The 24,003-nt window shown below is 38.5% G+C and overlaps 2 protein-coding genes and 1 long non-coding RNA gene across 5 annotated transcripts in view; 2 read left to right on the forward strand and 1 right to left on the reverse strand.

The window, feature by feature from the left end:
* The window catches only part of LOC138021581 (adhesion G protein-coupled receptor L4-like), a 25,193-nt gene extending 20,643 nt beyond the window's left edge, over positions 1-4,550 (forward strand). For both annotated transcript variants that reach the window (XM_068868485.1, XM_068868486.1), the window contains exons 12-13: positions 1,202-1,337; positions 2,772-4,550. In XM_068868485.1, the coding sequence (XP_068724586.1) occupies positions 1,202-1,337; positions 2,772-2,896 (261 nt within the window). In that variant the 3' untranslated portion in view covers positions 2,897-4,550. The remainder of the gene's footprint in view (positions 1-1,201; positions 1,338-2,771) is intronic.
* A 724-nt stretch (positions 4,551-5,274) lies between these two features.
* Positions 5,275-23,721, reverse strand: LOC138021582 (APOBEC1 complementation factor-like). Of its 2 annotated transcripts, none has more exons than XM_068868487.1 (9): positions 22,953-23,721; positions 22,354-22,522; positions 19,024-19,240; positions 13,899-14,097; positions 13,430-13,519; positions 10,821-10,919; positions 9,153-9,270; positions 8,974-9,066; positions 5,275-7,794 (listed from the first exon to the last, which is right to left on the reverse strand). In XM_068868487.1, the coding sequence occupies exons 1-9, from the start codon at positions 23,697-23,699 to the stop codon at positions 7,544-7,546; spliced, it is 1,983 nt and encodes a 660-aa protein (XP_068724588.1). In that variant the 5' UTR covers positions 23,700-23,721; the 3' UTR covers positions 5,275-7,543. The 2 variants fall into 2 exon arrangements, with proteins under 2 accessions (XP_068724588.1, XP_068724589.1); XM_068868488.1 differs by having other exon boundaries at positions 9,143-9,270.
* Positions 14,124-17,887, forward strand: LOC138021587 (uncharacterized). The gene is made up of 2 exons (XR_011126406.1): positions 14,124-15,651; positions 15,711-17,887. It is a non-coding gene; the product is annotated as an uncharacterized lncRNA (long non-coding RNA).
* Positions 23,722-24,003: the final 282 nt, after the last annotated feature.

The raw sequence follows: 24,003 nt of genomic DNA on the forward strand, positions 1-24,003 counted from the left end.
TCCCTGGAATTGGGGTGTGAGGGTTAGTGTGCGGTGTTGTAGAATATCCCTGCCAGAAATCCTCATTTGAGGGATTGCCGTAATGGGAAAGTAAATCGAGATAGATATGTTATGATTTTAGCGCTTCTCCACGTGTTCATCACGTGACTAAGAGGTTTACTGGGAACTGGCTTTCATGTCCTTTTGCACAGAGTCGGGCTTTCCCAACCTCGTTCCCAGGGTCTCTCTTCTCTGCCTCCCTTGGTCGTTGGAACGTGACCATGACCACCCAGATTTGACCACCCAGGATCTGGGTGGTAAACAATCTGCTGGAAGGGTGGGGTAACAGGGTTTTTGATTGTCACAGTGACAAATTAAATAAGGCAGGGAGAGAGTGGTATGTCGCTTGACTCAGTAGTCACGTTTGAAAACCAAACACCAAAAAAGTTTAATTTTTTTACTCTGCTGACTCAAGTTTATGTAGGGTTTGTGCAACTGTATGTGACAGAGATCACAGTAATAACCTGTTCAGTGAAAGGAACTGCGGTCTCAGTTTTCGCCGTGGCCGAAACGTTGCACGGAAAGTCATTGCCTCGAGGAGATTTTCCACACTTGGTCTGTAGGCCATTCTCAAGGAGACTAAACAACACCAAGCTTCTCCAGGACCAGGGCCCGGTTGTTCAAAAGCCGATTAGCGCTAATCCCAGATTAAAAATTAACCAAGGAATTTATTTCTCTACTCCCACATGCTGTTCAACGCTGATATTCGGCGGACTTTACATTAGAAGAAGTCAATCTTGAAAAACAAAAATAGGCAAAAGAAACTTTCACCAACAAAGTGAAAACATGAAACAAAAGTTTACGATAACCCTGGATTAAGTTAATCGTCTTTCGAACAACCGGGCCCAGATCGACAAAAGTCAAGTTTCATTTGAAAGTAAAATGGGCGAAAGATCGAGCGCCATTTTGAAACCAACAATTGTTCAACTTCACCTTCCCCCGGATGGTATTTTATCGTCCTCTCGACCAAATGTACTTGAGTACCCACCCACCCTGCGGTTTTGGATGGATAGATGGTCACGTGACCAGCCGCAACCGAGGGAGGCAGAGAAGAGAGACCCTGGGAACGAGGTTGGGGCTTTCCGAGATATCCAACAGAGAGAAAACTGAGAATTTTAAAAACTTGTTACATATTATTGCTATTTGTGTTCATTTGTTTCAGGTTAGGAAAGCTTTGTTTGATACATTATGTAGGCGGAATCGTTCATCGTTTCTTACTGGGTCCAAAGGGGGAACCATGTCTAAAGAACAAGGCAATAGTCAAATGGAACTTAAATTTCCCGAGGAAATGCAAACAGGTAATTTTTAGAATAGTAGTATTGATCGAAAAAGACTGATAGAAAACCGACGACAATTATAGCCAGTGATAGATCGTGTCTTTGAATTAAGAGGATGGGGACCTTAAGCAAGCGACGTTTTAGAGCTACGGGGGAGGGGGGGGGGCTGGGGGGACACCCGGAGTGAGCTGTTTTCCTTTTAAACCTGTTATGACACTGCCATATTTATATTGCTAAAGACGCTTTGTTAAAAAAAAAAAAAAACTTACAGAGACATGTTCACTTTCGGTGTCCGTCCATGGCTAAAAAACCTCTTGTGCTTAAGCTCTCTAATGTAAAATCTAAAACTACCCTCAGACAAAACGATGGACCCCAACATATTTATGTTTCAACCAATGATGTGAGAAGGTATGATCCCGCGATTTCCACAATACGTTAAAAGATGTTATTTTTCGTAAGATGTTAAATCATCATTACATTATGTTACTCCTTTAAATAAGGGTTCTGTATCTGTTTTGCTATGTCTAAAGATCGTTTGGATTATCAAGCATGCTTGGGTGAATTCCAAGGAGTAGCAATCCTTTTTATGGTGCGTCGTTCTTCGTGTTGAAGCCCGGTGCGATTGACTAGTGTCACTGTAACCTTTGGTTTTATGACACAATTGAAAGTCGCATTTAGGCAACATCCAGTCCAAAAATTTGGTTTTATCAACGGAGTTGATAATGTAAATTGGCCACCGTACAGAGATTCTAAAAGTTGACGTTTCGAGCGTTAGCCCTTCGTCAGAGCAAATCGAGGGATTATGGGTTACGTGTAGTTTTTACAGCAGAGTTTTTATAGTAGAATCGGTCACCTAGTCGTCTACCTGTATCAAAGGTAGACAGGTAGACGACTAGGTGACCGATTCCGCGAACACCTTCGCGATGTTGAGAAGAATGACAAGGATGTATCTAAGCCAGTCGCTCGCCATTTTAATCTGCCTAACCACTCCAAAAAACATATGGCTATCTGCGGCCTTTCCCTACATCTAGGTACGACGGAAAGCCGCAAGAATCTGGAACAAAAATTCATCTTTCAAATCGGCACCCTTAATCCTCACGGTATTAACGAACGCTTTTCATTTAACTGATATATTCCTATTTTTCACGTTGCCATGTTACCACCAATAGCGTAGCTCCTACTCTACTATAAAAACTACAGGTAACTCATAATCCCTCGATTCGCTCTGACGAAGGGCTAACGCTCGAAACGTCAGCTTTTAGAATCTCTGTACGGTGGCCAATTTACATTATCAACTCCGTTGATAAAACCAAATTTTCAAGTTGTATACTACTTCCCCACCGACGCAGCACCACAGTTTCTTTAGAAACTACCCCAACATCTAGTCCAGTTTGAGTGCTCTATCTGGGTATCCCCTTATCCATTAATTAATAAAAATCATCTGCTTTGTCACAGAACCAACGGAAAAGATACACGTAATCAATGGGCACAACGTTGTAATCAAGGAAATATTTCAAACTTCGATTGGCTTAATCATTCAGCAACCCAGAAATCAGATTTGGATGACCGACTGTCTTTAGAGAGAGTTTACAACCCGGATTTAAAGACTAGAGCATTAAATCCTCTACATTTATATACCAGCCACGTTCCCTTTGACATATGGCTGTTTTTGCTCAGTTACGCCGCCTCATACACCATAAGCGTTTTTCAAACATCATTGCCAAGCTGGCCACATTTTCTGGAAAGTCAAAGAAACGTCGAACTGAAAAGAAAAAGAGCAGCAAAAGGAAAAGAAATTTACAGATACAGACTGTGTTTGTATAAAAATATGGACAACGTCTTGTACACGAAAAGATGACCCGTCATCTAGTTCACCCCTTGGTGGTAGCAGCCAAAAATGCTTGTGAGAGACTGGATGCAAGCGCTTACGTCACTCGTGCCTTGTCATTTACAGAACGGTTCTACGCCTTGGCCTTGGTTTTACCAATTCAAAAGATGGCAATCCACGGGGTCAATATAAACTTTATTCATTGACCTAAAACAACTGTTTATCAATTTAAGAAAATAAAAAATGTTTGCTGCACTCTGCACAACATAAAAAATAACCGGATTTGGCGTCCACACAGTTCCAGATTCTTATCGGATTCAAAAATATCCACTCTGGAGAGCGTATTCAAAACGTTCCGGATTCGCCAGCGAATTCGCCGGATACGTGTGGACGGAAGGCGTATCCGGAAAGAAAAATTTGCGGATTAAAAAATATCCCGATACGTGTGGACGTATTGCAAAATTTGGACCGCTCAGAGAACCAAACAGAATTCTCCTTTTCATCTAAAACCAGGGGCCCGTTTCTCGAAAGTCCCGAAAACTTTTCGGGCCCGAAAAGCCATTTGTGAAACTGTCAACCGCTTGTTTTGGAAAGCCGATCTTTTAACATGTTTTTAAGGTAACAAAAAGAAAAATGACTGTGAAGTTTGACGAATTAAATCCTCTCCATTCTTCAGATACAAGGGGATTGTGACACCCGAAAATGGCCCGTAAAGTTTCGGGACTTTCGAGAAACGGGCCCTCAAGTACCTGTATGATTAAAGTACATTGTATCTTACAAGAACAACATAGGTCAACGTGTCCAAAAACCAACTGCGATACAAAGTTAAATCTTTAATGAGAACAAGTAATGTTGATATCAGCGGCACTGTCGTTTCACATTTAGTCGACGCGAAGCCCAGTATTTCAATTCTGACGTGAGTATTATAAACATCGATTAAGGATGTTCAATTCTTTTGTTTTACCGCCATTAATTATTACCGATTTTAATTGATGGTCCGTTCGGGCGATTTAACAGAAGCAAAAGGTTTCACCTATACACAGGCAAAACCTGGGATGACAGAGGCCATTTGACAGTTAAAAAACAGGGTTCGTTCTGGATTTTGTGTATAAAACTCCGGGAGTATTCAAGGTGTTTTCAAGAACAAGAATCAAGTTTTGAATGAATGTTAGCAAGATTTCTATGCCATACATCGAGTTTCAGTGTTTTCTTTGCTGAAAAAGCCTACCTTGATATTCTTTCCCACATCCTGCGAGTTAAATGCACGCACTGGCACTTTATTTTTTTACATTTAATCTTTCCGTAATAGTCCAACTTAGGCTCAATTTTTGAACTCTCTCTTTAAATTAGCATAATGCAATCTTAACAACTTTCACCCAAGGAAAAATTAAAGGAATTTTCAAGCAGTTTCCCACCAAATCCTTTTTTTTCCAAGCGCCCTGGAAGTCCAAAATTAAATTCCAGCGCTTGTCAAGGACTTCAAGGAGTAGTACAAACCCTGTAACACATACTCGAAAGATTACGGGATAACGTGAGTGGAATAGACAACTTTCATCGTGAGGCGAAAAATAATCGAGTCAGCGTGAGTCAATCTTAGCATACACAAAAGCCAATATACACAAGTGTCAACTGTTTTGAGCGCTGGGGGTATTAGTACCAGACGTACCTACCGTACTAATAGACCTCTTTAGCTTGTACATTTTGTTTTCCCATTTCAGACCACGTGATGTTACTCTAGGGAAAACTTACTTTCAAATGTCGTCCTATGCACGTGAATATGTACGCACAACTTATGAAAAAACTAAAGGAAAATTCCCTTGAGAACATCACGTGGTCTGAAATAGGAAGGTCTATTGGGGACAACGCTGTACGGAAATCAATCAACTCAACGCATCAAATCATAGGTAAGTTTTTTTTAAGAGAGGGGAAAACCGGAGTACCCGGAAAAAAACCTCTCGGGGCACAATAGAGATCAAACAAAATTGTAGTTCCACGTGTGACGCCGTGTCTGGGAATCGAATCTGGGCTACATTGGCGAGAGACGAGTGCTCTCGCCACAGCGACTTCCTTGCTCCCCAACACTATTCTTAAACTGTTACTTTTCAACTGCAAGACAACACACCAAATCAATGACCGGTACCACGTATGAGATTTTATTGGTGGCTAATTCATCTGTACCGTTATTTAATTCATGGTAATACTACATTAACTCTACATTAATTCCCACACCAACCACGCATGGGAAACACCTTGCTTATAATTCTGCACATCTTGCCACTGCAAGCCAAAGCATATTTAAAAAGCTTTGTGAATCCTTAACTGCTTTCGAATTGGTCGGGCTAGGGCCTTTTTGAAACTCGTGAATTGCAAAATAAAAATAAATAAATAAAAACAAAATCGAAGTAAACAAAATATGACTGTTGAACAGAACAATATTATCGTAACCTTAACTTACGCCCTACATGATGCAAATCAAACAAAAAAAGCCCAAATGAATGGAACATGGTGAGCAATTCACGAGTTTCAAAAGTGGTGCTTTTTTCATCAACAGTAACTCACAAAATTTGCGTAATTAACTATCATCATACCTAATTAATATACTAAACGCATGCTCGACTGTGTTCGCTATATTCATTCTACTGAAATCAGGCTCTGACATTTGGCACCGCTTATAGTTTCTTGTTAAACTGTAAATAGACTTTCTCTCTGTTGGCATCTTCTAGATGGAACTTAAATTTCTGAAATGCAGACTGTCTCCATTTCTGCTGCCGGTGAATTTTCTTTCTTTTACAAGTATTACAATAGCCATCCTATACACAATCTGAATTACCACCGGAGCAGAACTCAAAATTCTTAAATTTGACATTCAAGAGGCTGAAAAGGAGGAACTGAAGAATTAGACGAATTCCTGTCCAACATAGCTTGATAACCATTGGCCATGAAAACAGACTATTCGTTCAACAAAGTTATCGCTTTATGTGTGCCAGGAATGGCAAGTTTCACTCCACAGTTCTTTCTTTTTAGCCTCTTAAAAACAACTGCAAAAACTCCAAGCAAGTTTATAAAGTATTTCATTTTGAGAGCTTTGAACTGTACACAAAATGACGAGAATTTGCTTTGCAGTGAACTTGTACTAAGTGCTTGGGCGAACGATGCGTATTGAAATTGACTTTGTGTACCATTCAATCCCAAAAATTCAAATCTCAATTTCCACCCACAGACATCATCTGACCATCAATTAACTCGTACACTCGTCCCAACAAAATAAACTGAATGAGCTTGGAAATGCTATCTTACACCGCACAAGTGCATTTAAAATATCTCAGGTTGAGAATATTTTCGAGTATTTACACCAGTTCTCAAGCGTTAAGTTCCATATCACCAACATATTGAGCCCTGTTTTTGTCTATAAATATCTGAGTTTTCTCTAACAAAAATATAAACTAAAACTCTCTTTTCCTCCGTCTGCTTTGAACGACTTAAAATGGGCACTGTTGTAAGACAATAAAATAGCGAATTGAACAGGACGCAAGGATGAATAAATTGAATATAACATTGAAATATTTTGCTTGTGACTCGTAGCTTTTTCCTAAAAACCGTGAATAACAGAGCACCAAAAAATGTCACCCTTCTAAAAAGACAAAAAAGTGATCCTTACAAAATCAAACAATCATTAAAACTTGCTTTCTCATTCTCCTAGTGTCACAGCTACACATTTTATTCTGAACATTAACTTCTCTAATTTTACGGGAAAAAAAAAACACAAACAACTCATTATTCGTCTTGATTAAATTTTAGTTTAACCATACCCACTTCCATTTCTTTGACAATTTCCTACATAACTACATTTAAATGAAAATAGTTGTTCACAGAACAAAACTGCCACCATACCCCATTGCAGACAAACACACATAACTTGTTTGGACCAGCAGGCACATAATACATGAAACAACCAAATTATTCCCCAGGGTTGACTATATTGATATTTTGCAGCCACTTGAAAAACCATTTCATGAAACTCTGAACTTCCATGAAAGTTCCACCTTTGATTTCAAGTATGAAGAAATGTTAAGACACGACTATATGCAAAAGTAAGGGCCCTTTTGCTGTTGACCTTTAAATAACCACAATGAAATTTAAGTCACGATAATGAAAGCATTTTGTTCAGCCAAACACGTGAGGAGATGCAACGGTAAAATTGCCGCTGAAAATGTTTGAAACGGTTCAAGCCACCTTAAAATAGTCATCTCATCTCATGCTAAGAAGATTTGCTCCTGGCTTACAAACAACTTTCACCAGTATTCTAATTTTTCTAACTTCATGGTGCTTTCTGCTCGACTTGCTCTCCAAACAACATATCTGTGATTGTTAATATTATTATCTCTAGAAATTCCAGCCATTAATACTGCTGGTAAATATTTTGTGGATAACCTTGCTCACTTGGAGCGTATCCATCATAATTGCCATACATTGCGCCATCTTGATTTTGCGGAACCCCTCCTGGCCATGAGCCTTGTAGTTTTGCCACCACTGCTGCATGTGCAGGTGCAACACTGCTTGGGGCATTGCTGATTGGAACATAACCAGAGGGATATGATCCACCTTCTGCACTGCTAATTGGACGGCCAGAATTCGGCAGGCTGTACGCACCTGTTAAAGTAATCATAAATTTCATTTAAATATGCATACGCATAATAAATGTCCCTTAAATATATTCTTAGAAAGTACTGCTATTAACCCTTTTACTCCCAGTGGCCACTTATAGATTGTAGCCATTTACAGACTTTGCTCCGTCTAACGACAGATGAATTTACTCGTCAATGCCCCCCCCCCCCCCCAAATGGCAAGGGGTAATTTTATGTAAGATCTTTTAACACTATCAGACAGTAACATTTGGTATTAAACTTGAATTTACAAATCTAACATTTTTCACATTAAAAATATGCGTATTATTATTGATGTCACATCTTTGAACTGCAGGATGAACATGAAAAATTAAGTTATCATAAAAAGCCCACCCCTAGCTGACTTTACTGGCAACGTAAGTGCAGCAAGTGCATCCCATGGTCATGTGTTCAAATCCTGTTCAACACTGGATGATCTTTTTAAAGCTTACTAGCAGCAGCTTCAGTTGCTTAACTCACTGGCCCCTTGGAGTAAGACTTAACAGATTTTACTTTCCTAACACCAGATGATTTTACTCCTCAACTCAGGGCATCCTAGGAGGGTCCACAATAGATTTGGTGGGACGTGGGATTTGGCTATCTTTGTGGTGATACTCTGGATGCAAACTTAAAACAGGGTGAGACGTAGGGACTTCAATAATGAGCAGGAGTGAGATTTCCTATTTTTATGAGGTTGGGATGTCAGAATCCTAATGGAAAAGTAGCGGGATACCGGAATTCAGTTGTTGTGACTGCAAATTTAATATCTCTAATTAGCCAGTGTTGACTGGCACAAATGGCTCTTTCGTGTGTAAACCGCCTTTGTAGTCAAGTTATGAATGGCAAAAGAGGTGAAGTCTGTCAAATTTATCCACAGACGACATAAACCAATGGGCGGGAAGGTGGGATTTGAGAACCCTATTGTGGACCCTCACCTAAGGCACCTGAGGAATGACACTTCACAGACTCTACTCAGTCTAATGCCAAACGATTTTACTCGTCAACTGGAAACCCGTGTCCAAGGGCGGCTAAGGGGTCAGTGGGTTAACTAACTGCAATGAAGTTCCCAACATTTATTACACTGACATTTTTGTTTATTCTTTTTCATTAACTGACTTGAAGATACTGTAGAACTGGCAAGCTACTTAGAAATCACAATTCCTACCTGGGGGTAAAGGGCGGGCTGCATACGTTGCTGTAGACGGAATTGGCGGGCCAGTAGTGGATGGTAAATCCGCTGTTGCCGTTGTAGTCACCACTAGAAATACACAAACAAGCAAAATTAGGAAAGAGGTTTTTAGGTTGTACTTTCAGGATAAAAACATGGCTTTTACCTAGACATACCCTCTACTGACACACCAAGTTGTTGAAGTGTGTATTCTGAAGCATAACTCTTTGCTTCTTCAACAGTGCGGCATAGCTTGGGTGGCTGATATTGAGTTCCCAGACCAGGAAGGGACACCTGTAAGAAAAATGAAGAATGGTCACTAGTACCAGAGTATGCCCTTACGTTCATAATAATTCTTGACTTTCTGTTGACAGAACAACCTGCAAGGAGATGGTATTCACTCTGAACGTGTAAACACTGATTAGCCTCTAGGGCTTAGAGACCAAGCATCGTCTGGAGACCAAGCATCGTCTAGGGTAATAATGATAATGATAATGAAATGATAATGATAATGATAATAATAATAATAATAATAATCAGAAGAATGAAAACCAATTCACTGGCACAAACAGTTGGGAGTCGTGTCAGAGGACGTTCAGTTGGAGACTGGAATATCTCAGTGTGCAACTATGAGGAGGAAAGTATTCCAGAAGGATAGGATTAACCTAAACAACAAGATCATTGAACAGTGAGGACAATGGGGGTTATAAGTACCTTACAGTGCTTGAAGCAGATGATACAGTATAAACCATAGAGACATAAAAGAGAAGGAGTCTTCATAGAGTGAGGACGACACTATAATCCAAACTTAATGGCGGTAACATGATCAAAACAATAAATTAAAGAGCTGTATCAGGCACACGAAGTAGACGAAAGACGAGCTGCAGGCTATGGATCACAAAACATGTCAACTGTTGGCCTCCAATCGTGTGTTACATCCACAGGCTGATGAGATGTACATAGACTATATAATTTATAAAAGACCAGATGGCGGACAGCGAATGAAAACAACAAGAAGGTTTGAATGTAGAGATAAAAAGCCTGAGCAAGTAACTCAAGGAATCTCAAGCAAAGTTGCCGACAGCAATATGCAAGGAGGAAGTTCTCAAGGAGAAAGATTTGGGCAAGGACAAAGCTCTGTGCACGAAAGAACAGGCCCAAATGTATTACAACAAACTCCTCCAAGGTCAATTTGTAAGAAGCACCAAGCAGGAAGGGGATCCGAACTAATGGGAGTGTATGAAAAGAGGTAAGTTAATGAGGGAAAGTGGGAAGTGAAGAGTTCCTAATGGCAACACAGGATCAGGCATTGGAGACACAGTGTAAAGAAGAGTATTGACAAGCAGGACATATCCCCAGCACGGAAAATCTTGCCTTATAATCGACAAGGCTTGCCCCTTCGACACACAAATTGTTAGCAAGGAGAGAGGGAGATATAGACAATTATCAGTGTTTCGGAAAAGAGGGGGGTCTCGGGTCAAAAACCCTACAAGGTCAGCTACACGACATCACAAGTTAGCAGAAAATTTATAACGGTTTGGTGCGAGCAGTGGAAAATTTACTCTGTGGGAATTCCTTGTTGACACCCTGCCTTAAAAACTTATCTGGAACCCTGAATTAGCATGATCTGAACTGTTGATCAGTCCAAGTTATCCCAATAGTTATTGGTCCACTGGGGACAAACATTAACAATATTTCATAAGGGAAAACTATCTAACTTATCGTAATAAACTGCCAGTGTCCATACAAAAAAGATGATTGTGTAAAAAACTAATCATTTACTACATCTTTTGATGATTAAAAAGTTAAATACTGCTGATACATTTTCTTAAAATGGTTCCAACCTTGTGAAGAAACAACTGAATATCCTGTGGACCAACAGTACTGTGCAGAGTGTAAACAGGACTTCCCCATTGGTTCTTTTGACAAAGATCCTCCAAAACCTGTAGAAGCCAACAAGAACCCCTACAGTTAACTCAATAGTTTCCCATGCGTACCTGGCAGTGGCACTTCATGATAAATTTGAATTGTTTAAAATTACATGTAAAAGCTCAAGCAAAAACAGCTGCATATTTAACCCACTGACTCCTGGTAGTGATCCTTTACAGATTTTACTCTAACGCCAGACAATTTTACTTGTCAACTGGGGTTTCAACTGAGTTGACATGGTATAATGAAAAAGCTGACATTTTGAGTGCAAGGCCTTCATCATTTGCTCTGATGAAGGGCTCATTAGCACTTTCAATGTCAGCTTTCAAACTTCTCTACGGTGATCAATTACCATATCAACTCAGTTGATAAACCCATTTCTGGGTTTCAGATCCCCACTGACACAGCACTACACTTTCTTTAGGAATCTAAACCCCTTTAGTACAATTACATAGGTGACTATTAAATTCTCTGTGCGAATTGGTTGCCAGTGAGGTGATTATTATGCGATAATCACCTAAGCAGTTTTTCAAAATGGCCACAAGCCATTTTGTCGAGGTGACAGACAAATTATTGTGTTAAATATTTTCCTCACCTTTGACAAACACATGTAATTGTTAATTATTCATATTAAATACATAAGCAGCTGCTTTATCTGATATTTAAGGTCTCATTAATACAAGATTCAACACAGTGACAAAAACAGCTCTCAGCTTGACATCTAAACAATTCCCTATGGAATGCCCAAATCACCTTAATGAACCAAAAATTTCTGCACTCAAATAGTGGCAGAGTTTGATCTGTTGAAATGGGAAAACAGACCTATTAAAACACTTAACCGCTGATCCCAATTAAACCAGCTCTAGCTAGATTGAGATTGAGGTCTCATTCCATTCTAACATAATCGAGGCCAAGTCAGTCTATTCCAGCAATTTACTGCAGTACTTAAAACAGAAATGTGATTCTCACAACTTGAAAACTGAACATTCCAGCCACTGTACTTAACTACAAAGGTTTCCTAACATTGTGTTTAATCAAGTGAAGCTATGATCTTTGCAGTTATGAACGCAATTTTTGCAATTTTTGCAATTCAAACTGTTGGTTATAATTTACATGTTGCTAAGGATGGACAAGATGGGCGATGTTTATTCCTAACAGAGAACTACATGTATAAGTGCAAGCTGTCACAAATAGCTGGACCAGGTTTGTTTATGCAAACTGTCCATCAAATGATGTAAATGGAAAAAAACCTCTCTTACTATGGCATGTGCTACCATGAGAGAACAGTCTCCTTCAATCTTCAAACACACCGTAAAGACTCGTGTATAAGCTGCACCCCGAACTTTCAAGCATAATTTACAAGCACTCTTGTAAAAAAAGTTGGTCGTTTGTGCGCACAAAGTTTAATGTTGTGTATTTGCAGCGACATTAATTAATGACTTAATCAACTCAAAAAATACCTTAAATGTTTTAAAAGCTTCTTTTTAATCAATTTCCCTATCCCTTGTGACTTGGTCCGCTTATGTGTCACTTTGACCAATGAAACGTTAGTTGAACTATCTTGAGATTCCAAGGAAATGATTCCTTGGTTGTGTGTTTGCTAGAGTTGTTTGAAAATATCCGGTCTGTTTGCTTTTGTTTTGTGGTTTTAAGATTACTGGTTATGTGTGACTGACACCCAAATACATTAGAATTTTTAACCCAAACTCAATACAAAATGTTGAGGCAGCTGGCAGAGTCGTCTTCCTATTCCCGACTTTACAAAGTGATAAGTACATGTACATGAACCCACATGGGTGGAAAAGTTCATCTCACAGCAAATTTTTGATATATGTGGTATGAAAAATGCATTTCATGCAAACCAGATGTAACCAAAGTAAGAGGAATTACATTAAGGACCAAAAAAAAATGTTGTAATGATAACAGATATGAGACACTGTATGTACATGAACACTAGGAAATTCAATACAAATACTGTAGTTTTTCGGTTATAAGGCGCAGCATTTTTTTCTCCAAGAAATTGCTTGTTGGCTCCAAATGTGATCTAAACTCAAGGTGTTTCTCATAGCCAAGTATCTTCTCGCAACAAAACTCCTGCAGGGATGGTTCTTCAATCTTTTGCCGTCATCTTGTACGTTAAACTTGTCCCGGCCTTCCCCTTAATGCGATTCTAAAATGGTGGCCTCAAACCAACGTTTGTGACGATGGCCTTCAATTGTTAGTGTTGTACAACAAAAACACCTGGAAGAAAGTGCTAATAACAGCAGGATTTAAAGGCTTTTCTCTAAATTCTAGTTGAATTTCCTTATGCCAATTTTCTGCAATCTTCAGTTTAGACAGCATAACTAATGATGAGTTGAACCAAATTCCTCTATTTAAGTATTTTGATGAGATTTTCAGTTTGACATAAATGCCATCCAGTTTGAAAGTTAAAGGTGCATGTTATGTAACCAAGTGTGCCTTGTATCCAAAAAACTACAGCAAATACAGTAAACTGAAATGAATAAGCAGTAAATTTCCCCACCTGGGATGGTGATTTAAGAGCATGTGGTTTCAAGGTCATGGGGTTTGTGGGAGTCAATTCCATTCCTGGCACCAAATCAAACATGCGTTCCTAATGCAACAATAAGTACATCACTTAATTCAAAAGTTAAAAATCATTTCATGCCTGAGCTACCCAAGTCAACCCAATTTTAAATAGAATGTCATCACACAATAATAATTTATTATGACAATACCCTAAATAGAATGTGACATAGCCCCTGCTAGCCTCAGAAATCAGTGTAAATTAGATATTGAGAGAACGGAGTAAGAAAATCTTCAAAACAAGAGTGATAAAGTAATCAAAATTGAAAACTCCACTATGTATCAAGAACCAATGAAATTTTAGTTTTATTTGGCTCCAAAAGGAATTTAAAGAATGATCTCCAAATATTATAAGATTTTCTAAAAGAAATTAGTCCTACTGAGAATAAAATTAAAGCAAAAAATACCTCTTGTCTGCCTGGTCTCTTTCCATAGCTCTCTCCATACCAACCAGGTCTGATTGCTGGATAGTAACCTCTAAAACCATTAAATGGGTAACCACCAGGTGTCGCTAAATACATGCCCTTATTTCCAGCTGCTCTGCTTCCAGCGGCAGACCGCCCTCGTCCTCTTGTCCGCACCATTCCAAAAGGAGGTCTTACTCCTCTGAAGATCAGTGAACAATAAAGTTTGGTAAAACAAAAAAAATAACTTTTAGGGCTCCTTCACCCTAGAAGTTCTAGGATATGTGCACCTCTGGGAGGTGGCCTGCAAATTCTTTGTAATTCAATGGTAGTTGTGAAAATGATGCATGTTACATCAATTCAAAGACTTTTGCAGAAAAGGCCCTTTCACGACCTCAAACCATGCAATATTTAATTGATGTATCAGTTTTCAGACAAAGTTCAAAATATGAAAAAAATATATAATATGGTATGTCTTTTAACAGTTAAAATTCTTGACCCAGCATGATGCTCAGATGTTGCTTCAAAGCCTCCACAACCAAACAAAGCTGTTAACCCTTTCACTCCAAAGAGTGCCACTTATAGATTTTACTCTGTCTAACGCCAGACGATTTTACTCGTCAATGGGGAACCCCACGGGGGTGAAAGGGTTAAGTCATCCAATAGATTTCACTCTTGGGATGTAATTTAAACAATTTATCCCACTTTCAAGAAAGCATAAAGGTAGGTCTGTGTTTCCTTTAAGAAAAAGAATGGAAGCCTCCACTTTGAGCTTTTGCGTTAAGTCAACAAAAACTTGTGCAAGGGTGTAATTTTTTCGTTTTGTTTAAAATTACACCATTCCGTACAAATGAAAACTGGAGTCTTCAAAATGAATCTATTTACAAAGCTATGCAAATGACATCCCCTGCATGAAGCTCTGGTCAGCATTAGGGTCTCTTCTTGTCATGAATGAAGTGGTATTGAGAATTCGAATTTGAGAAACGTAGGCAAAGCTAAGTCTAGTATCGAAGAGAAATTTGAAGAATTGAACGCATTTCCTCACTGTCATCATGCAGATGATAGCAAGGGAAACTGAAAATAATTTTATTGTTTGCACGTTTCTGTAGGTCAATGCAAAGTTGATAGTAGAGGGAAAATCCACTGGGCTTTTCATTGCCGCAGTCATATCAGTATGTCGTGTCGTAATGTCACTCTCAACTTTTTTTCACACAAACTTTGGTTGCTTGATGGCGAGATGTTCAGCAATCAAGCCTTTTTAAATACCCCAAAAATATTAATAGGATTTGAAGAAAATTATTTTGCTGTGAATCTTAACCAATACAAATTACGTGTAAAAGTGACGGCACTTGCGAAAAAGTTGAGTCTATTTTTTTTTACTTGCGTGTTTAGCGCGTGTAAATTGTGTGTAGATTGCGTGCAATGTGGCATCTTTTCGTCCATGAAACACGCATGTAATGCTGACATACCCTAAGCCTGTACTGTAGGTCATACTGTACTGCTTAATCAACTTTTAAAGACCAAATGTCAGAAAATTAGGCCAATTTACCTCCTGGCCATCTAGGGTGGTAATTGGCCTCAGAAAAAATCTAGGATTTAGCAACGCTAAGCGCAATCATTTACCATAAAAGGTCAAAATAAGGTATATGAGCTGATAACCGAGATTGAGTGAACCAATCAGAGCACGCAAAATGCATTATCCGAGGTTGAGAATTTAATAATTAACAATTATTCGCCAAAGGCGAAGTGATTATCGGTGAATATTCACCGAGAAAAAGTCAAGGTGAATATTCACCGATAATCACTGAGCCTGAGGTGAATAATTGTTTTAGTATAAATACACAGGTGATTATTTCAAAAAAGAGAAAAAACATTTCAACGCTAAAATCATCTTCACTTACAGTCGCAAAACGACTACTGGCAACCATTTTGTCCGTCGAGGTGATTATCGGCTGATAATCCGAGATAGCGAGCCAATGAGAGCGCGTGATTTTGTATAATCACTTGTGTATTTATACTAATAACTGTTATTCACCAGTTAATGTCTGAGTTTGAAGTCAAAGTCAACATGAGATCCATCACCAGCTTAAACAGGGCTTGAAATTAAAAAAGAAAATGTAGAACTTCGGAATTTCACAGATTTTAGTCACAAAGTCATTGTGCTTTATTTTAGCAAATAAAAGAGCCTGCATTACTTGTGTGTAAAGAAACCCCTGAAAATGGTGAATGATCCAGGGAATGCTGTTGTAGGACTGTATTGGTCAAAATTTCGAGCCCTTTGAAAGCTTTGGTTATTGATGATGATGATGATTATCATTATTATTAATACTAGCGAAAATGAATAGGCGCTCTCTGGTAAAAATTATTAAAAATAGGAGCTTTCGACAGCCAGTCTACTGTCTTCGACGGATAAACATAATTGATAAAATGACAAACCATTAACACATTTAAATATAGAGAGTGATTTGCATAAATTAAAAAACGTAGAAAGAATGCTAAAAGTGCTAAGATTAGTGTTTGTTTAAAGAATGTTGACAGAAAACATAAAATTAGCCCTGCTGCAACACTTCTACACAGAGCTTTAAACCTCCCCAACTCTGAATCTGGTAAAGCCTGTGAAACTGCTCGAATTAGCGCTGCACTACAGTCTAATGGTTACCTGCCAAAAATCACTTCAGTCTTATATTATTAAAAAGAAATCTTCAACACCTGAGGAATTAGTCAATATGTTCTTCAAATGGGCTGACCCAACCAATCAACAGAACTTTGCGATCCTTCGCTACATTGAGTTGTTCCAGAAAAAATCCACACCCCCTTGACGGATGGGATTCTGGAAATTCTCGTGGCAGGGGGGGGTCAAGGACCCTGGAAATCCAGGCGGGAGGGGGGATTGAACTCGAAAAAGTCTTCTGCAGGGGTCATCTGAACCGATAGTTCACGCAATTCGAACGTTTAGTTTGGTGACAGTTAACCGTTCTCATACCCTGAAAATAGTGGAAATATTTTGTTCACATATTTCTCACCTGACATAAATGATAATCTAAGTTCCTTCGCAGGTCTTTTTATAGCAGAAAATGCGAACAAGATACTAAAGAAAGAGCCGTCGCAACAATATTGCAACGAAGAGTTTGAAACGCCTGACACATTTTTACTATACTCGTACCCAGACCCAGCGTGCCACCTTTGTTTCGTGTAATGATACTAGTAGAGAAAGTAAACAATTGATTTACTTTCACACCTCGCACTTTGTATTCGCATTTTGTATTTAGAAAGTCAAGTTTGAGAATGCAAAACAAATAGGCGTCCCAATCCAGAAGAGCCTGGTGAAGAACCCATACACTGGACGAATCTGTTGAAATCTGAAAGCCATCTGAAGCCGGTTTTAAAATAATTTGTTGAAAGTTGAAAATGTATGTTAAAATTTCGTTTTTGTGAATGGAAGCTGTTTCAAGTGCTTTTGTCTTCGATAGGTTCTTTATAGCACACATTTTGTCTTTCCAATTTACTAACGAAAGCCTAAAGACTTTTTGAAACTATGTCGGACTGAGAAAGCTCTTTACGACGCGAGTTTGAACTTTCCTTCCACTGCAGATTAGAACTACAGGCTCTTGAAGGTAGGATATGTGACTCAAATTATCCAGTCTTTAAGATATAAAAGAATTTGAATGATAAACAAGTTTAGACTCGTTTTTCAAAAGATTTTGATCATGTTTGATTTAAAAGTTTTCGATCTTGAGTGGACGAGACTGACGTTATGTCTCCAAAAGGAATGACTATTGATCTCTTTTGTCATGTTCTCTACCAATTGTATTTACTTTTGGACCATATTTAGCGCAAGAAAGAACAAGGGCAATTTGATTTTTAGGAGCTAGGAATGTATAAACACTCGTTCACATTTTAGCATTTTTGCTCCTTTCTTTTCTTAGTTCCACACAACAGAATTTTGATATAATTTAGCCAAAGCTTTAGAAATTAAAAAAGAACATCTTCTATACGTGATTGTGCGTATTTTCTATTAAAAATAAATTAAATTTAAGCCTAATATTTTTCCCGGAAATCCAAGCAGGAGGGGGGGTCTTTTGTCTTGGAAATCCAGACAGGAGGTGGGGTCTTGGGCTTCAGGAAAATCCAGGTGAGAGGGGGGGTTAAAAAGCGACCCCATCCGTCTGGGGGGTGTGGATTTTTTCTGGAATAACCCATTAAAGGTATGACTGAGCCACTACGATCACGCAAATCCTTAAGAGTCATGACATTCAAGTCACCAACAAACCAATTAAAAATCTCCAACAGGAATTCCCTGCCCCCAAGTTTCGACCTCCTAAGAAGGATCAACGCAATGTTGTATACAAAATCCTGTGCGCATCTTGTCCATGGAATTACATTGGTGAAACAAACAGATCATTCAGCACCAGGAAGGAAGAACATATCAGGAATTTTAAAAAATGTGCTAAAGGTTCAAACGTTGCAAAACATGCAGCGACTTTTGATCATGTAATTGACTTTAATAACTCTATAATTATTGACAAAAGAAATAACTGCATTAGGAAGACACTTGAGTTATGGCATACGGCCAAAACCGTTGAGGCGAACAACAATCCATGCCCACTCCCTAGACAATACAACATTCTCTTAAACACTAATCTTAGTGCTTTTAGCATTCCTCCAAACATTCTTTCTACATATTCTTAATTTATGCATATCACTCTCTATATTTAACCATTCATGCCATGTTATCAGTTATGTTTAGCTGTCGAAGACAGTAGACTGGCTGTCGAAAGCTCATATTTTCAATAATTCTTACCAGATTTTACTATGATTAATCCTGGTAACGGATCCTTGATATTTTTACATATTAATTATTAATACTATTACTATTATTATTATTATTATTATTATTATTATTATTATTATTATTATTATTATTATTGTTATTATTATTATTATTATTACATTCAGAAGAAGCAATGATGACAGACCAAGTTTTGTTCCATGTAAGTCTTTCAAACAGGATGTCATCATCTTGTCATGTTTATTAATTTTCTTGTTAACTTCAAAATATTATCAGGATTTATTTCCACTAAAACACAGTGCTCATATAAAATCACAGGAGACATCAATCAACCCTTACCCAACTCCTGTAGCCATTGGGGTCCCATACATGAGGTACTGACTGTTGTAAGCAGGGAAGCCATATCCTGCAGAGTTAGTAGAGTAGTCATACGGATTAAAACTAGGATATGTCGTGACACTCATCACAGCTTTTGCGGCTGCCTTAGCTTGTCGATGATCCTTGTCTACCGGCTTAGCTAGTGTCACTTCAATTTCATTTCCATCCAGTTCCTGACCTGAAGATACAAGAAATAAAAGTTTTTAAATGTTACCCCTGACATGACTCTCAGATGAAGCGTTCATTTAGGGGTCATAACAAACAATACGATACTAATTATGACCCGCATGTCTCTTCCATGAAGAACATTCCATCAAAGGGTGGTGTCCACAATTCAACACTTGGCAATCATTGGTAAGATTAGAATTATGACATTGCAAGTTATACTTCTTTCTAAGTTATTTTGAAAGACTGAACAAACTCTTCACTATTTTACAAATTTGTTCAGTTTATGGGTAAGATTATAATTATGACATTGCAAGTTATACTTCTTTCTAAGTTATTTTGAAAGACTGAACAAACTCTTCACTATTTTACAAATTTGTTCAGTTTATGTAAAATTTTGTCTTCTCCATAAAGTCTGTAAGTTACACAAGAAAAAAATACACTGAACCATTAAGCTTTTGAAAAGAAGATTGTGCAAGTGGGACCAAAGAAAATCGCCAACATTCTAGGCAAACTTCGACAAGCTAAATAACTAGGAGTCTCACGTTGGTATTACAGCCTAAACAATATAATTTACTCTATCCCGTATTAGTTCAAAAGGTAGCAAATAGCAAGAGAGGTTGTTTTCCCATTGCATGATACGACCAGATATTATATAGTTATGTTAAAGACACAAAAGAAGCTACATTGTAATGTTCAATAATAACCAAGTTGCTTAGCTACACGTCACATAACTTCTGCCTCTAAGTGAATTCCCACCGTGAACAGCCCCAGTTCTTTTAGTTGCTCTAATATATGACTTTCTTAGTAGACCGTAACCAGAAACTAATCACTAACAAGTTAAACACAGAAGACAAATTGGCAAATACCACAAAATTTAAAACTTAACAATCTGAAAAACCATTTCCGAGATATTTAACCATCAAACCAAACAAATAAATCACAGCCCATGCAATTCAACACAATGGATGATCCAGTCCCAAAGGCATGCAAACCAGGTAAATTCCTATCAATGCTTTATTTCTTGCCCATATTCTATTAAGCACATTCTACCAACGTGGCATTCTGCTCAGAAAGAAAAACATCACTAAAAAAATAATTCATCTACCACTAAAAACATACATGTACTTCAACCCATGCACAGAGGGGGTAAAAGGTGTTAGGACACATAACCTCTGTCACTAATTTCAACAGGTCTTCATGCAGCTTTCTAACCCCTTGGCCAAAAGGTCCAAGGTCGATTTCCTGTTTGCCTTAATTTTTTGGTACCCTTAGAGTTAACCAAGAGTTACAGTAGTAGCCCTATCACGTATTGTATGTCCCGTATAAGATACAATAACGAGTGTTTGAAAGGACTTAAGGAAATATATGAGATATGGTCACAGAGGAACATGATTTGAACAGCAAAAAAAAAATGACTGTTCTGTTTCTTTTAACTTTAAATTTTACCTTTCAATTTTAATTAAATCAGAATCAATCAGAATCACTAGCATAACTCAGGATGTTCTACTAAGACAAAGTGTCTTCATTAGACTGGTGTTAGTTATTTAAGGTTTTCTGGAATACCTTCATTAAAAACAATAATAAAGATCAAGCACCTCCATACAAATTAAGTGAGTGACCAGGCTAAAATATTTTGTAGATAAATTACGTGTTACCAGAACAGACCCAACATGGGTTCTTTCTGAGAATTCTTCCCTTAATAAAAATAAAAACTACTATTCAGCTTGCGGAATAAACACTTTGTAATAATGATAATAAACCCTTGCAACAAGTTTGAAAATATTCTTCCCAAGGTGCAACATATTTAATGAGAATTCAACCATCTCCCTTTCTTTCTTAAAAAATGAAATAGTTCTCTATCTCCTGCTATGTTGTCAACATATAATACAGGCTTAGAAAGGGTAGAGGACTGCTTAACATGAAGATGAAGATGACTGCTTAAAGAAAACACAGGAAATATAGTTTTGTCTTGGTCTAAACGATGTCACGTTTCTAGATTTTGAAGAATAATACATCATTCCCTCTTGGAAAGTGTACATGAAATCAACTTTTAAGTCGGAAAATCGAGAAAGAAATCACTCTAGTACTAAAAATAAAGATTTAAACCGTATATACTTTCCCAAGGTTAAGGTCTAAATATGGAAAAGATCATCTTAAAATCAAATGTGTGAAAATTAAACGGAAGCAGAGGAAAGAGTTATTTAATAGAGGCGAAATTAGGGAAGATCGAGTTTCAATGCCTTCCTATGACAGTCACGTTTCCGGTGTACGTTCTGGTAGGTCAATCATTCTTCAGCCAGGAAATTGTATCGAAAGAACACTTACAATTCAGTAAAAACAAAGCATTCCACACACCAGTTCGAATTACTTCAACATTCGACGATCGGCAAAATAAAATGAACAAACTTCAATGCGAGCACATTTTGAAAACGGCAGTGAACTCAATGAGTGCCTTACGAGATACCTTTGCTGGAACACCATTTGCTTCAACGCGAGAAATGGTATTTTTCTACAGTTGCAAACCACTAAATTTACTCTCCAGCTAAGATTTCATGTGTAAAGTGGTTTATGAAACTTGCCAACGGCACGGAAAAGATCAAAATCTTGGACCTCCAGTTAGAAATAACATACGGATCAAATATCAGTAAATATAAACAGAAGGCACGTTCTGATGTTAAGTGTTCGATTTCACATCACTAGGGAAACTGACGAAAAAGAAAACACGCTACTCCGAAGAAGTCGAGCTGCCAACAGAAAAGCGAGACAAAACCGGGTTTTTATATACTTTCACCTTCCTTTTAAATTAAGCTTATTTTTCTTCCCCCAAAAACAAAAACCAGCGATGCCATGTTTGTGTGTTGAAAGCCGCTTGGTGAGGTCATACCGGTATCCCCTGGGAAAGTTTTCGCTACACATCGATGAAACAAAAGTTGGTAACTCAAGTGTAAAATTTTACTTAAACCTAACAAAAGAAAACATCAAACAACTGATTCCGCTTACTGAAACGAAGCGGGTCTTCGTTGACATAAAACGGGGAATGCATTCACAAGGTTGGCAAACCCACCGTGTACCTGTTAAACAGTTATCGATCTACAAAAAACATAAACATAAAAGTTTTATTACCGTTCATTGCATCCAAGGCTGCCCTCGCCTGTTCCTTGGTTCGAAAGTGAATGAAACTATAATCCTTGATTTTTTTCACACGCTCGACTTCCCCAAATTTGCTGAAAACTTGCTCTATTGTGTCCTCTGTTGTGCTCAATAAAAGGTTTCGAGCGTAAAGAACTTTCACCTGAGAAGGGAGGAAAAGTATTATATCGATATACCTTGCGGTTCCATTGAAGTCTAGCGGCTTTTAACGTGAAACCGTAAACCCGACATAACTGTTGTGAAACGACAAAGGACTGAACAGAGTAACTAATTACTTCAATAAAAAGCTAATGCTTAACAACTACAAAGACAAGCTCCGCTGAACAAAGAAGTGAAATTACACGACATCAACAAATAAACTTCTCCACACAACTCTGAATTCAACACAAAGGGGCACCGACCGTTAATGGTACAAACTTCAGCAAGAGATCATTCAAACATTACCAGGGTTTTTGTAAGCAAAACGTACACAAGGAATGCAAAGAACACTCGGAGATATCGCAAGCACCCTCAGCTTTGGGGGAGGGGCTCTGTTTGGGGAACGATGTGCTCGTTTTAAAGAAAACTCTAACCTGATCCATGATCTCTTCGTCGACTTCTTGCTCTGGCTCAGCCCAATCAACTGCTATCTGATGTCCCCATAGCTGGATCTTACCGGTCATAAGCTTTCTTCTCGCCATAGCTGCAGCGCGATGTGAACTGTACTCAACGAATGCAAACCCTCGGTTCTTCGTCTTGTCTTGGGCGGACGGGTAAACAATTACATCCACAACGTCGTCCGTAACTTTAATCATTTCAGTCATAATTTCGTCCTTTTTAACCTTCTTAGGAATGCCTCCTACAAATAATCGGCAGTTATCTACCGAACTGCAAACCCCGATGCATTTTCCCTTACGGATTTCGTAATTGTTCAATGTCTTGACACTTTTCTTTGCGTCCTCTTTAGTAGTGTAAACAACGAATGCGTAGCCGCGATTTTGTCCGTTGAAATCCATCATGAGCCGGACTTCGTACAGTTTTCCTAACGACTCGAATACCGGCACTAATTCATCCTCATACAAATCTCGAGGAACTTTTCCTACGAAAACTTCGCAGCCACGTGGAGGGGGAGGTGCATCCCAGTTCGGAGGAGGCCCATATCTGCGTTGGCCGTTGAATTGTCGGATAGGATATTTCGTCCGTTCCATCAGCTCACGTAAAGCCGCTTCTTTCGGCGTTCCTGCAACTCCGTCTGTGCTGCGTTCGGGGCTCTCGTCAATGTTGGTCGCCATATCTTCTCCCATGTGAGAGCCCCGTTTCACAAGCGAGTTAATGGTCATCACGTGTAGTCAAACTAGCAGGGAAATACGCAAGCGCTTTGGCTAAATACGACCTATGTCACGTGAGAGAGATGACAGGATGTCGCGACCTCATCAAGCAATAGCCAATCAAAACGAAGATATCTTTCAGGCCAAATGCGATGTAATTCTGTTATTACACAGAGCACAGAGCATGTTAAAACGCCGTAGCTGTGATAATGCTAAAAGCGTTAGTGATGGTGTGCCTCTTTTCATTTAGCAAGATTTCGTCACTTTTTTAATCGTTTTGAAGCAGTGTAGCTACTTGCGTTGCTTAGAAGAAAAC

This window comes from Montipora capricornis, chromosome 10 (genome assembly GCF_036669925.1).
Source record: "Montipora capricornis isolate CH-2021 chromosome 10, ASM3666992v2, whole genome shotgun sequence".
Lineage (NCBI taxonomy): Eukaryota > Metazoa > Cnidaria > Anthozoa > Scleractinia > Acroporidae > Montipora > Montipora capricornis.